This window comes from Lynx rufus, unplaced genomic scaffold (assembly GCF_022079265.1).
Source record: "Lynx rufus isolate CCGP_SWC_20201006 ecotype Redwood Valley unplaced genomic scaffold, mLynRuf1.p SCAF_9, whole genome shotgun sequence".
NCBI lineage: Eukaryota > Metazoa > Chordata > Mammalia > Carnivora > Felidae > Lynx > Lynx rufus.
The window spans coordinates 88,577,758-88,591,695 of record NW_025814897.1 but is presented as its reverse complement, the minus strand read 5'-3'; the positions used below and the strand labels follow the sequence as shown (position 1 = coordinate 88,591,695).

The following is a 13,938-nucleotide window of genomic DNA, read 5'->3' as shown; positions in this document are numbered from 1 at the left end:
TGGCCTGCCCCAGGACTGCTACTCCACCCGAGCAGGGATTTCCATGTGACAAGGCACTGAAACAGGATACAGGCTGAGGACCTCCGTGCGTAGAGTTTAACTTCAAAAGCAACGTGTTTAAAAAAAATGTGAATTACTGTAAAATAATCTATTTTTGGATTCACGTGTTTTCCAGGTGGATATAGTTTGTAAACAATGTGAATAAAATATTTAACGTGTTAAAGTGTCTCTGTGTCGTTAAATTCCACAAGGCAGACTCGGCAAAGCATTAGCGACCTGGAAAACCTTTGACGACACTTCCGTTTCTTAGCGTTTGGGACGTGTAAAGAGCCCCAGAAGATGCAAGAAATATATGCAGTAACCCTACCCACCACCTCTACATCCTAAGGCAGAGGTTCCCCTAACAAAATGGAATACATAGGTGAGTGGGACCTATGGATATGTTTCTGTTTGGTATCCACGTGCAAGCATGCGCACACACACACACACACTTTTTTTTTTTTGCTCGTTTTGAGGTTTGGTTTTGTCTCTCACTCTGAATTAGTTACCTTATCTAAAAATCAGGGGATTGACTGAAAAATGCAGATTTCCAGCTTCTTTTAAAAACTCAGATCCGGCCACACTAGTTTTCTCCATGCTTTGTGGCAATAATTTCCTGGGGCTAAGTAGAAACTGCCCCCTTCGGGCAAAGCATCTGGTCACCACTTCATACCTCCTTCCGGACATTCAGCTATGTTCTTGCCCTATTGTGGCATTTGTTTCCATACACCCAGAATGCTTGTACGTTTTGAACTTGGGACCTCCGTCGTGGCCATCTGAAGAGGTAAGTGCCATGGCAGTGGATGGATCAAAGCCCACAGTCCCACTGAAAGAAGAGATTGTCCAGAAAATTGGAAATTTGCTGACGGGAGAGAACTGGGAACTTTCCAGCAGAGAGTTTGGCAGAAGCAGAACCAAGAAGTTGAGGCGGGGGGAGATGGCGGGGACTGAGGTGGGGGTCAGAGCGGGGTGGGGGAGTGGGGGGAGGAGTAACACACTACCTAAGAGATGCTGCCCAGCCCTGGAGGGGGGGCTTCAAGCAATTCACAGAACAAAAGAATTTATCCCTCTGCCACTCAAGAAGTTTTCCCTTTACAAAATCATTAAACCAGCATCCTCTTCGCATTAGTCTCCTAGAGCTGCCCATGACAAATGACCACATTTGGTGGCTTACAACAGGAGGGATGTATTGTCTCCCAGTTCTGGAGGCTGGAAGTCTGAAACCAAGGTGTTGGCTGAGCCATGCCCCCTCCCTAGACTCTAGGAAAGAATGCTTCCTTGCCTCATTCTGCTTCTGGTGGCTCCAGGCCTCCTTGGCTTAGGGCTCGAAGATTCCAACCTCTGCCTCCACCTGCGACTGGCCTGCCCCTCCTTCTCCCCTTTCGTCTCTTAGAAGAATACTCATCTTTGGATTCAGGAACCATCTGGATAATCCAGGATGATTGTATCTTGAGACCCTTAACTTAATGACATCTGCAAAAACTCCTTTCAAATAAGGTCACCTTCACAGCTTCCGGAGTTGGGACACGGGCTATCCTTCTAGAGGACTTAATTCAACCCACTATACTCTTTAAAATGTGAACTTTACGGGGTACCTGGGTGGCTCAGTCAGTTGAGCGTCTCACTTCGGCTCAGGTCATGATCTCACAGTTCGTGGGTTCGAGCCCCACATCAGGTTCTGTGCTGACTGCTTGCTCAGAGCCTGGAGCCTGCTTCAGATTCTGTCTCCTTCTCTCTCTGCCCCTCCCTTGCTCACGCTTTGTCTCACTCTATCTCTCAAAAAAAAAAAAAAAAAAGTAAAAAAAAAATGTAAATGTGAGCTTTACTTGAACGTAGAGCTCCGTGACACAAGTCACTAAAGAACGGAAAATGTGAAAAGCTGCTTAAAATACCACACTGCCAGCAAACGATACCAGAGCAAAAAAACAAAACCAAAACCAAACAAAAAACCCTAAAAATGACAATGCAAAATTCAAAGAGTCAAATGAGGGAAAAGTGGTTGCTTTTAAAAAAAAAAAAAAAAAAAAAAAAAGATCACAGTAGAGCTTTAGATAGAAAACTTTCAGTATATTCGTGACTGTTGAAAATTGTCCAAAATCTAAAAGTATACAGAACTTTTTGAGTTCACCTCTCCTAACCTTTCACGTTGTTAGAAGCTCTGATGAGGACCTTAAAGCCTTCAATTTGTCTCAGCAGCTCACTGAAAGTGGAATTCGGCCATCTGCTTTGTGGTGCCAGGAACTAAGGGGCCAAGAAGGGGCCACAGAGCCTGCCCGCTTTTCTCTCAGAAACGCACGTGCTAAGGTCTTAAAGCTCATTTCCTTCGTAGATAATTGGAGCGATGCTCATGCTCAGGGAAATACAAGATGAATGTGTTTTTGCATCAAAATTCTGACACTGGATTTCACAAGAACAAGGAGCTCCCTCCCAGAGCTTAAAAGCCCCGACCAAGTACTCCTCTCAGGAGAACAAATCATCGATTTTAAAATACCGGGAGTGGATCTTCAGGCAGCAGTGTGCCAGAGCTGAAGGGAAAATGCCCTTGAAGGTGAGGATGTGAGAACTGAAGAGGACGTGTCCGCACAAAAGCAGGCACACAAACGGTCCCAGCAGCATCATTCAGAGTAGCCGACAAGTGGAGGCGCCCACATGTCTGTCAACTGACGAACGGGTAAATAAAACACAGCACATCCGTACAGTGGCATATTATTTGGCAATAAAAGGAAATGAAGCACGGTACACGCTGCAACATGTAAGAGCCTTGAAAACACGATGCTGAGGGAAAGAAGCCAGTCACAAGGACCGTGTGTCGTAGGCCTCCATTTAAATGAAATGTGTGGAACAGGCCCATCTCTACACAGCAGGTAGACTGATGATGGCCAAGGGTTGGGGCAAGGTTCAGTTCGGGGCAGGGTGAGTGATTGCTAATGGTACAGGGTTTTGCGGGGGAGGGGGGGCACAAAAATGTCCTAAAATCAATTATGATGACTATACAACTCCGTATACATACTACAAGCCGCTGAATTGTATACTTTAATTGCCTGAATCTTATGGTATGTAAATTATGTCTCAAAAAAGCTATTATCTTTTTAAAAAAATTTTTTTTAATGTTTATTTATTTTTGAGACAGAGAGAGACAGAGCATGAACGGGGGAGGGTCAGAGAGAGGGAGACACAGAATCTGAAACAGGTTCCAGGCTCTGAGCTGTCAGCACAGAGCCGACACCGGGCTCGAACTCACGGACCATGAGATCATGACCTGAGCCGAAGTCGGCTGCTTAACCGACTGAGCCACCCAGGCGCCCCTATTACCTTTTTTTAAAAAGTTCCAATGATCCACTGTGTCAAACACGGCTAAGAGACCACGTGGGAGAAGGAAGGAGGATGGACCATGGGATTTTGTTTTTCATTGTGGTAAAATACGTAAACACAAAATTTAATAAGTTAATCATGGTAAGTGCCCAAGTCAGTGGCATTAAATATATTCACAGCGTTGTGCAACCATCACCAGCATCCATCTCCAGAACTTTTTCCTATTCCCAAACTGAAACTGTATGACCATTAAACACTAACTTCCCCCTTCCCCAGCCCTGGGAACCACCATTCCACTCTAGGTCTAGAGGGTCTGACTCCTCTAGGGACCTCATATAAGTGGAATGATACCACATTTGTCCTGTAGCTGGCTTATTTCTCTTGCCTCATGCCTTCAAAGGTCATCCATGTTGCAGCATGTGTTGGAATTTCCTTCCTTTTTAAGCCTAATATTCCATTGTCTGGATATACCAACTTATGTTTATTCATTCATCCATCAATGGAAACTTGGGTTCTACCCATCTTTTGGACATTGTGAATAACGCTGCTATGAGCACAGGGTGTACACACAGCTCTTCAAGTCATTGCTTTCACTTCTTTGGGGCATATACCCAGAAGTGGCATTGCTGAATGGGACCACTGGATTTTAGCAGCATGGAAGCCACTTGTGACCCTGGCAAGGGCAGCCTGATTGGAGTAGGTTCAAGGGAGGACAGAAGACAGAGGGGATAGCAAGGAAAGGCAATTCTTTTAAGATGTTTTTCCATAAAGGAGAACTGCCGACTGAAGGGGGCAATAACAGGAGAGCCCTCCGAGGGCAAGAGACGATTTGACTTAGAGCAGCAGGTTTTCATACTCACAGGGGTGATGGACGAGAGCACAGGGAAAACCCAGAGTAGGAGGGAGGGCATGCGGTCAGTGCACACGAGGGGTCTGGCCTTCAGTAGGAGCAGAGCTCACCTCTGTCAATAGAAAGGAAAGGGGAGCATGTGGATGTCGATGCTGGCAGTTTGGAAGATTCCGGTGGGAGAAAAACTAAGGAAGTTATTCTATCCTTGGTAAAGCAAAGAGCTGAGAGGCAGAGGGAAAGGAAGAACCAAATGGGAGAGTTTAGTGAGGAGGGAAAGACAGATTTCCAGGCAGTGCTGAAGGCCCACCTGAGGTTTGGGGTCAAATTTTAAAAAGTCCAGCCAACAGGGCTGTGTTTTGCTCCAGTCATGGTCATTTCCAGTGCAGGAACTGAGTCACTGAGAGGTGTCCCTTACCAAAGCTGGGTTCTGGAATAATTATGATTTAGAACTACATAAAATTTAAACAGAGTAAGAAGGGAAGTGAGGACATGAACAGGGTGATGATCATTGAGAACTGATTGAATGTTCTAGTAGTGCTGAGGAACTTAATGGGGGGCGGAGTCTATGGTAAATTAATGTTCAGATACAGTCACACACACGCGCGCACACTCCACCTCCAGGGGTGGAGTACAATTCCTCACTCTTGGACTTTGGGCGTAGCCATGTGACTTGCTTTGGCCAATGAAATATCAGTGGGCATGGCACAAACAAAGGCTTCAAAACCCTTGTGCAATTGGGATTCTACTCTTGCAATCTCAATTTCCAGAGAAAGGAAAAAGAGGTTTCCTTTTCTTGCATTCTTACACTTCTGCCATCACTATGGGCTAGCCATCACCATGCATCCCAGAAGGCTGAGAGACATGTGACACAGAGTCACATCGCCAAGCTGCCCCAGCTGAGCCCAGCCTAGATCAGCCAATCCCTAGCTGACTTGGACACATAGGTGATATCTGACTTAAGTCACTGAATTTTAAAGTGGTTTGTTACAATGCAAAATCTGACCAAGACACAGTCCTAGGGGGCTGAACTGGAAAGCTGTGGTGGTCAAAGTCAAATATTTTGAATAACCACCATACAACCCTAGGGAGATAAGAACAATTATTGACTCCACTTCGAGATGAGGAAACTAGCGCTCAGAGAGGTAAAGCAACTTACTCAAATATCCACAGGTGATAACACACCATGTCTCACTAATTTTAGTCACCTTATAAATTTGGCTCAGAAACTCTAAGGATGTCTCTTAATGTCACTTAAAAGGAATACAAGTAGATATTACTTCCCAGGAAGGAAAACCTAACTGGGGAAGTTAACCTCATCAATATTTATCTTTGAAAATTACAGTAAGACGTCTCCAGAGCAAAACTGGAGACACTTCCAGGTGTCAGATTTTTATATACAGGAAACATGTTAAATACACGTGATTTTAACTACTGACTTATTTCTAGATGACAGAATAAACCAAAACAGGAAATTATCTCAAAAACTCCATCTCTGTGTTTATAACCAATATTCAAATCAACTCCTTCCCCACTGTCAAATTATATTAATTTGTATGACTTTATCTTATATCATAAAGATACATATACTTATATTTATCTTTTATGTACTGTAGAAAGACAACTGTAGTGAGGTCACCATATTGAAAGTATTCACCACTGGGTACATATGGATAATCTTACTTTCTTTTTTTTTTTTTAATTTTTTTTTTTTAACGTTTTTATTTATTTTTGAGACAGAGAGAGACAGAGCATGAACGGGGGAGGGGCAGAGAGAGAGGGAGACACAGAATCGGAAGCAGGCTCCAGGCTCTGGGCCATCAGCCCAGAGCCCGACGCGGGGCTCGAACTCACGGACCGCGAGATCGTGACCTGAGCTGAAGTCGGCCGTTTAACCGACTGAGCCACCCAGGCGCCCCAGATAATCTTACTTTCTATGTTGACAAATGTAATAGTTTCAAAGCACACACAGGAAGAATTTAGGGAGTAGGATTTGGCAGGGGGTGGGGGTGGGGGGTTAAAGAAGTTTGAACTAGAAGATTGAAAAGATCTCAGGGAGTTCCTGCGAGCAGAGTGCAAACTGGTTTTCAAGATCAGAGATGAAGGGAATAAGGGTTTTCAAAGAAAACAGGTTTTCACTGAGTACTTCAAAGCACTCTACTTGATTTTCGGTATGACAGGCAAAGACGAGTCAAAGAAAAAAAGAAAGAAAAGATAAGCAAGTGAGCTAATGGACAAGAGATCTCGGCAATTTTCAAATTTGAGGAAATTTGCTATTTTCCCTAGAGAAAAAAAAAGTCCTGGTCCCCAGTGTCTCAGAAGGCTACTGGTTTAAACAAATAACAATAGCATCCTTGTGACATTGGTTTATTTTCAATTTTAAGGGTAAGCATCTGATAACACATGATACTCGGATTAAGAGTCCAAATTCCAGAAAGAGCCTAAAGAAATCAAATATCATTCTTCTATTCTTATGTACAGATTATTTTATTGTAAAAATGTAACAATTACAAATCAGTCTGTTGTAAAATCAATGCTATATTAGCATAAGTGTAATCCCAAGTTTAAAAAAGGCTGAGCAGTTCCAAGCAGGAATAAGCATTAAGCTATGATGTCACTGAAGTTATTGTCAAAAAACATCAATGCATTAAATGTGTTTTTTCTATAGGGAACTGAGAAAAATTAAAATTTCTGAGCAGATTATCTTTTCTTCTTATATAATCACAGACATATTTTTATTTAATAAGGCCATGAGATGATATGTAAACATACTAACTTCAGCAAGATTTTTTTTTTATCAAATAAAATCATCTTTCTGTTAGAAACTTTCATTCCAGTCATCTTAAGTGAATAATCCAAATGTCAAAGCAAATACATTTTCTTTAATATGACCGGTTAAGCCCTAACCCTCACTTCCTTCTAGGGGAACAGCATTAAAAGCCATTGCTGCATTACTTGCTATAGAAACCTGGATTATCATTTTAAAGGCATGAGCTTGCCTTTGCACACTTAGCACAGGAGAAGGCTCTATCCAGCGAAGAGTGGACACCGTGCTCTGCTTCACAGGTGGAGAACAACCTGGGGCCGGACCAGGGCGCCGACTCTCACAGATTCGCTTTCTCCCTGGCAGCCAAGTGAGACCCATGCTGCATCAAGGTGTGAATGGCGTTCTGTTTGAAAAGAACAAGACCAGCAGGTTAATTAACTCCCTCAGCAGCAACATGGTTTTCGTCTTTGCTTTAATGTGTGCTCACACTAAAATAATAACAATTGGGAATTCGTTTATCTAAACTGCCTTATATCGTCCAGAGCTAAAATGAAGAGTGTGGGCTTTGCAAGTGAGTTCTTTACGTGGCAAATGAGGGTCCGGACAGCTTCGGAAATCTAATAGTTGGCCCTGAGAAGAATCACTGTAAGAGGAAACCAAACTACGCCTCGTCTAATCGTAGTTAGATACCCTTCCTCTACCTCCAGGCTGCACTGGGCTCACCTTTGGTTTCTCAGCATTGTATTTGTCCAAAAGAGCCTGGATGCGGGCGCCATAGTCAGAATGGACATCACTGAAGTTCTTGACCTGAAACCAAATGAAAATGATGCAAATATTACCCGAGCCCCTAACAGGCCAGACCCCGGTGTCCGGTTCACAGTGTTTACTCGTTGGGAAGGAAGGAAGGGTAGAACCGCACAGGCTCTGTTGACATGGGGTAAGATTGGGGCGGGGTCTGGGGAAAACCCTGGCCCATACTGGCTGAGCAACCTTGGATAAGTCATTCCTCTGAGCTTCAGTGTCCACTCCCCATAAAATGAGTGAGATAATTAAGCCTACCTCACAGAACATTATAAGAAAAACACATACGAGGTGAGCTGCGCTAACGACGTGATGAACTGACCTCAGAGTGGCTCAAGTCACAGTGATTCGTGTACAGAAATGGGCCCAGACGCTACCTGAATTTTAAGTGACGTGCACAAAGACACTGGCACCTGCTGGACAACTCCACATACTTCAAGCAGGAATTCCTCACCGGGGGCTGATCCTGAGCAGACAGCAGGAGGTAGGGCACCAGGAACCCACATGAAGCCTCCCGGCTTTGGCGCATGTGAGACCAAGAACGCCAAGGGTCCGAGCCCAGTTCTGCTACTTCTACACTGTCTCACTCGTTCTCATCAGTAAGAGGAGCTAAAACCCGTACCCCCTTATCTCACAGAGCAACTGTCCAGCTCTCTGCTGCAGGCGGCAATAATTAAATAGTGCCTCAGGAATTTAAAGGGTTATTTTTCATACACTCACTTGTGAAAGACAGTTAAAGACACAGAACTTTGCCTACAGAGAAAGCGCCCAGCCTGCTGGTACCTGTCTCCAGGCCTTTGAACACATCCCAGAGAGCTGCCGGCCAGCTGCTCCTTTGAACAGAAAAGCAGCAACCACGAGACGAGGAAACTGGGGTTGCCTAAATTTACGTGAAGCTTAGCCCTGCGGCTGGCCAGAAAACTGCCAAGTGAGAAGGCTCCGTGTAGCACAGTGAACTGCCATCAGAAATACCATGGCACCTCCGCTCAGAAGTTCAGCCTGAGTTTTGGAAGCAGCTCAGTTTTCCCCAGAGAGCATGGAAATTTCTAGTTGCTTCTGAAGGAGGGTCAAGGGTCATGACACCCAGACAGGCTTCACGATATACAGTTGCAATCTGTATCTCTCACCTTCTTTTTTTTTTAATTTTTTAAGTTTATTTTTTTATTTTGAGAGAGAGAGAGAGAGAGAGAGAGAGAACATGTGCACAAGCGGGGGAGGGGCAGAAAGACGGAGGGAGAGAGTTCCAAGCAGGCTCCACACCATCAGTGCAGAGCCCAATGCAGGGCTCGAACTCACAAAATATGAGAGATTGTGATCTGAGCCAAGATCAAGAGTCAGACACTCAACCAACTGCACCACCCAGGCACTCCTATATTTCTTATCTTCTAAAGTCTAAGAAAAATTGTGGCAGGACCCACATTTTTATATAGGACAGTACTCTCTTGAACAGAATTTGGCTGCAGTCAATAAAGAGCATAGGAGAGAATTCACCCGAACTCAACTAAATTATTATACGCTGGACAAGGAGCTAATGGATCAATGGATACACCATACTCACTGGAGATAAAACACAGAGAAAAGGATCAGAGGTTGGCTGGGGATTAGTATTGATTTTTTTTTTAAGTCCAATTAGCTCAAGTACAATAAAAAGGACACTTCCTTTTAAGGGCTCTTTCACACAGCTGCACTCTCTTCGGCCAGCAGATGTCACCCGTCGGCTTACAAAGCGTGACTCACCGCTTTCTTCTGGATGAAAAGTTGTGCATCTTTCAGATGGCCAGCAATGTTCTCACACAGGCGTTTCCTCTCCTCTTCATTCAGTACCTTCATATAGAAGGTCCGCACCTGCTCAGTGAAAATGCACAGTGCAGAGAATCAAATAACCAGTTTATCATGAACAAAACTCACCCGATGGGCCACTTTTGAAATGAAAAAGTAAGACTTCTTATTGGCATAAGAATGAAAACGATTTTAGAATTTAAAAATAATTTAAACTTCTAGTTAAAATTGTCATTTGTGCAGAGTTCCTCACTTTTTTTTGTTTTATTTTAAGCAAAGCAGAAAGAATTCAGTTGATCAGAGCCCACAACTGCTTCTTAATAACGTCCTTCTTCGTCAGTGTTTGTAAATCTCTTATGAACAGAAAACCATACAGTCTACAATTAAGAATCCCACCACACCTTAACACTGCCAAGTCCAAAGTGTGCAAGCTGTCATCACATAGAAACTCAGCACAATACAACCTTTGTTCAATTCACCCAGAACCACAGAGGAAAAAAACTCTAATTCATTAATATATATCCTTAGTTTTTCAGAAGCCAAGCTTTCTTGGAGAAGACACAGGGTGCCTGGGTGGCTCAGTCAGTTGAGCGCCCAACTCTTGATTTCAGCTCAGGTTGTGATCTCAGGGTCATGGGATCGAGCCCCGCATTGGGCTCCACACTGAGTGTGTAGCCTGCTTGGGATTCTCTCTCTCTCTCTCTCTCTCTCTCTCTCTCTCTCTGCCCCTCCCTGCACTCCCTCTCTCTAAAATAAATAAAATGAAAAAAAATTTTTTATGAAGATACATGTTAGTAATGATATTTTGTTTATATTATTGAGCTCACCTCTAAAATTAGTATCAATAGATTAAAATGGAAAATTGGAGCTTAGTATTGGTATAGGAGCCCTAATGGACTTTGTTCATTTCTGAAATCAACCATTTCAAGGTAATAGCTATGATTTGATTTTACTATTTCATTCATTCAATCAACCGATACTTATTTATTGAGTACCTATAATGTACCAGGCACTGTTCTATGCACTTTATATTAATGTTTATAAAGTTAAAAAAAATCCCATTATCCAAAATATCAAATTCATAAAATGTCAAAATGTTCATAGCTTTTCTAAATATGTTATCAAATATCAAGCCATAAAAACATTGTTTAAAAATTTGAGCAAAGTTTACGTTTGATACCAAAGTTTAAAAATCTGACTTTTGATAAGAAGACAATCCAATCACAGTACTGCATTATGGGGATTTTCTCAGATCTCTCCCTCAATTCACTAATTCTCTCTTTAGCTATATCTAACATATTGCTTAATCATCCACTGAGTCCCCATATCCATTAAATTCTTATTTGAAAAATTGTACTTTTTGATTCTAAAAATATCTATTTGGATCTTTCTTAAATCTATTTGTTTTTGTTTTCTCACATCCTATTCTTATCTTGTAAATCATATTCCTTTCTGTATCTCCTTGAATACTGTATACATGCTTATTTTAAAGCCCTTTTAGATTATTCTATAATGTACAGGATTTTTCCATCTATTGCATATGCAATTTCTCAGGGCGATGGATTTCCCTATATGTACTGTAATTTTTCCCTGTGACTCATGTCCAACAGGAGTTTTCTGCAGAACCAACTATATCCAAGTTATGAAGGTGTCTTGTGATATTTTCACCATCTCTGCAGAAGCCTAGCAGGGTTCACTGACCCACTGTCTCCCACTTCAGGGCTTCTTTATGGTTCTAAGTGGAACAAGAATACAGAGACCTCACCTAGAGGAGAGGAGCAGAAGAGTGGGACCCCCAATTTCTCAGGAAATCTAGGGCCCACATGCCACAAGCTGCAGCCTCAGTCTGGTGGATAGTTTGTTCCTGGCGGTTCCTGGCTCTCACCATGTCAAGAGCCCAATTCTAGCTCTCTGCAACACAAGGAGCCTGAAGCCTAAACTCCTACCCCCTTAAGTCATAAATAGGGTCTGGTTACACACCGTAATATATATACCTTCAATGTTCACACACTGTTGTTATTCCTAGAGATTTAATTTTGTTTGTCAGCTCAACTACTTTTTAAAAAAATTTTAAATCTAGCATGTCTATGTGTGATGAGTAGAAGTAAGGCATCCTGTGTCCCATCAATCACCATCAAACTGAAAGGAATCTGGTCCTGCAATTTCAGTAGTATGCTGGAGCCCGCTTGCTCATGCGGGCATATTGTCATCTTTTTACAAATTTTGTGACCTGTTCACCATAGCCATTATTAAAAATTCAATTACGTAAACTTACATTATAAACTTTACTTATAAAATAAATTATATTACAAACAAAGATAATAAACTCCTGGGTTCCTGGGTGGCTCAGTCGGTTGAGTGTCCGACTTTGGCTCAGGTCATGATCCCACGGTTCATGGGTTCAAGCCCCGCACTGGGCTCTGTGCTGACAGCTCAGAGCTGGGAGCCTGCTTCCAATTCTGTGTCTCCCTCTCTCTCTGCTCCTCCCCTCCTTGCACTCTGTCTCTCTCTCTCTCTCAAAAATAAACATTAAAAAAAATTTTTTTTAAATAATAAACTCCCAAAATGTATGATTTCCCAATTAATACATGTAACCTATGCTCCTGAGGTTATTTGTGTCTGCTGTATCTCTACAGTGGAAATACTGAACATCATATCCCAATGCCACAGATTCAGTGACACCATGTTGCTAGCTTAAAATCAGCTCCAGGGAATATCTTCATCAAGAAAATTGACAAGCACTATAAACCAGGGTTTCCCCTGCCCGCCCCACACACAACTGCTAATATTTATCAACACACCACTGAATAAAAGCCATACAAAAAAACTTGTTTGCCTAGGATCTGGCTGGTCTAGCTCCAAGAAGTTTTTTAAAAAGTACACGTACAAACAGAGATGAACAGCACCCCTATCTTATCATGCGGACAAGACGACTGCAATGTAAATGGTATGTAACCCTTACCATCTAAGCCTGGCTTCAGCATTCACACCACTCAGGTCAAAGGCAGGCTGGGACTTGGAAGTCAAACTGAAGAAGTCTCCAGGGTGCTGTGATCTGCATGTTCTTACACCTGGCTCGCAACCACCATCTACAGTTGCTCACTACAGGTGGCACGGACTCCACACATGGGACGGCTGTTCTAATTTATTAGCCAGATAAGGATTCTGAACAGCTTTATCAGCTCCAACACTTTAACCACAGACCTTTGACCAAATTCCCTTTAAACATTTTTTTAAACATTTTTTTTTAATGTTTATTCATCTTTGAGAGAAAGAGAGACATAGCATGAGCAGGGGAGGGGCAGAGGGAGAGAGAGACACAGAATCCAAAGCCGGCTCCAGGCTATGAGCTGTCACCACAGAGCCCAACATGGGGCTCAAACTCATGAACCACGAGGTCATAACCTGAACCAAAATTGGACGCTTAACCAACTGAGCCACCCAGGTGCCCCCAGAAAACTGGTATTTTTACTAGTCTATACAAAGTGAGAGAATGATTTTTTTCTTTAGTAAGCTTATTAATTGAAGTATAATAGGCCTATAGTAGAGGGCACCAACCATAAGTGTGAGGTTCAATGATTTGTAAGTGAACACACTATGTAACTACCACCCAGATCATTCACACTCAGAAATCTGCCCACTGTAGTCCCTTTTCCCAGTCACTTTCTTTCCCCTCCAACTGCCTCCCTAAAGGCAGTTCTTTTGACTGCTAATATTTTATTTATATATTTTGAATTTTTTAATGTTTATTTTTGAGAGAGAAAGAGAGACAGAGCGCAAGCAGGAGAGGGGCAGAGAGAAAGGGGGACAGAATGTGAAGCAGGCTTCAGGCTCCGAGCTGTTAATACAGAGCTTGACACAGTGTTCGAACCCACGAACCGTGAGATCATGACCTGAGCCAAAGCCAGATGCTCAACTGACTGAGTCACCCGGGTGCCCCGACTTCTAATATTTTAACTGTGTTTTGCCAAATGTGCTTATCCAAGCTCTTGTTGAACATTTGGTAACATGAACAGTCCTGTATGTTTCTTCAGGTGCTCATATGTACACATTTCTATTGGGTTCCCACACAAGAGTGTACTTGACTAGGTGAAAAGACCCACACGTGTTTAGCTTTAATGCATCCTGATACACAGTTCTCTGAAACAGCTGGACTAATTTACACTCACAGGAGAGTTAGAGTTGTTTCTCGTTCTCTCAACACTTGGAATGGGCAGTCGTTTTAATTCTAGACATCCTGGAGCATATGTAGTGCTATCTCTTTGTGGTTTCATTTTACATATCCCTGATGACTACTGAGATAAACCACCTTTCGTATGTTTTTCAGTCATTTGCATATCCTCTTTTGTGAAGTACCTATTCAAGTCTTTGCCCATTTTCGATTCATTTGTCT

The 13,938-nt window shown here is 42.7% G+C and overlaps 1 protein-coding gene across 1 annotated transcript in view; it reads right to left on the bottom strand.

Annotated features, from left to right (window-relative positions):
- Positions 1–6,549: 6,549 nt before the first annotated feature.
- Positions 6,550–13,938, bottom strand: part of CAT (catalase) — a 36,603-nt gene continuing 29,214 nt past the window's right edge. Inside the window, exons 11-13 of the mRNA XM_047070966.1 lie at positions 9,504–9,611; positions 7,689–7,772; positions 6,550–7,368 (exon numbers count right to left, since the gene is read on the bottom strand). Coding sequence (XP_046926922.1) covers positions 7,303–7,368; positions 7,689–7,772; positions 9,504–9,611 — 258 coding nt within the window. The 3' untranslated portion in view covers positions 6,550–7,302. The remainder of the gene's footprint in view (positions 7,369–7,688; positions 7,773–9,503; positions 9,612–13,938) is intronic.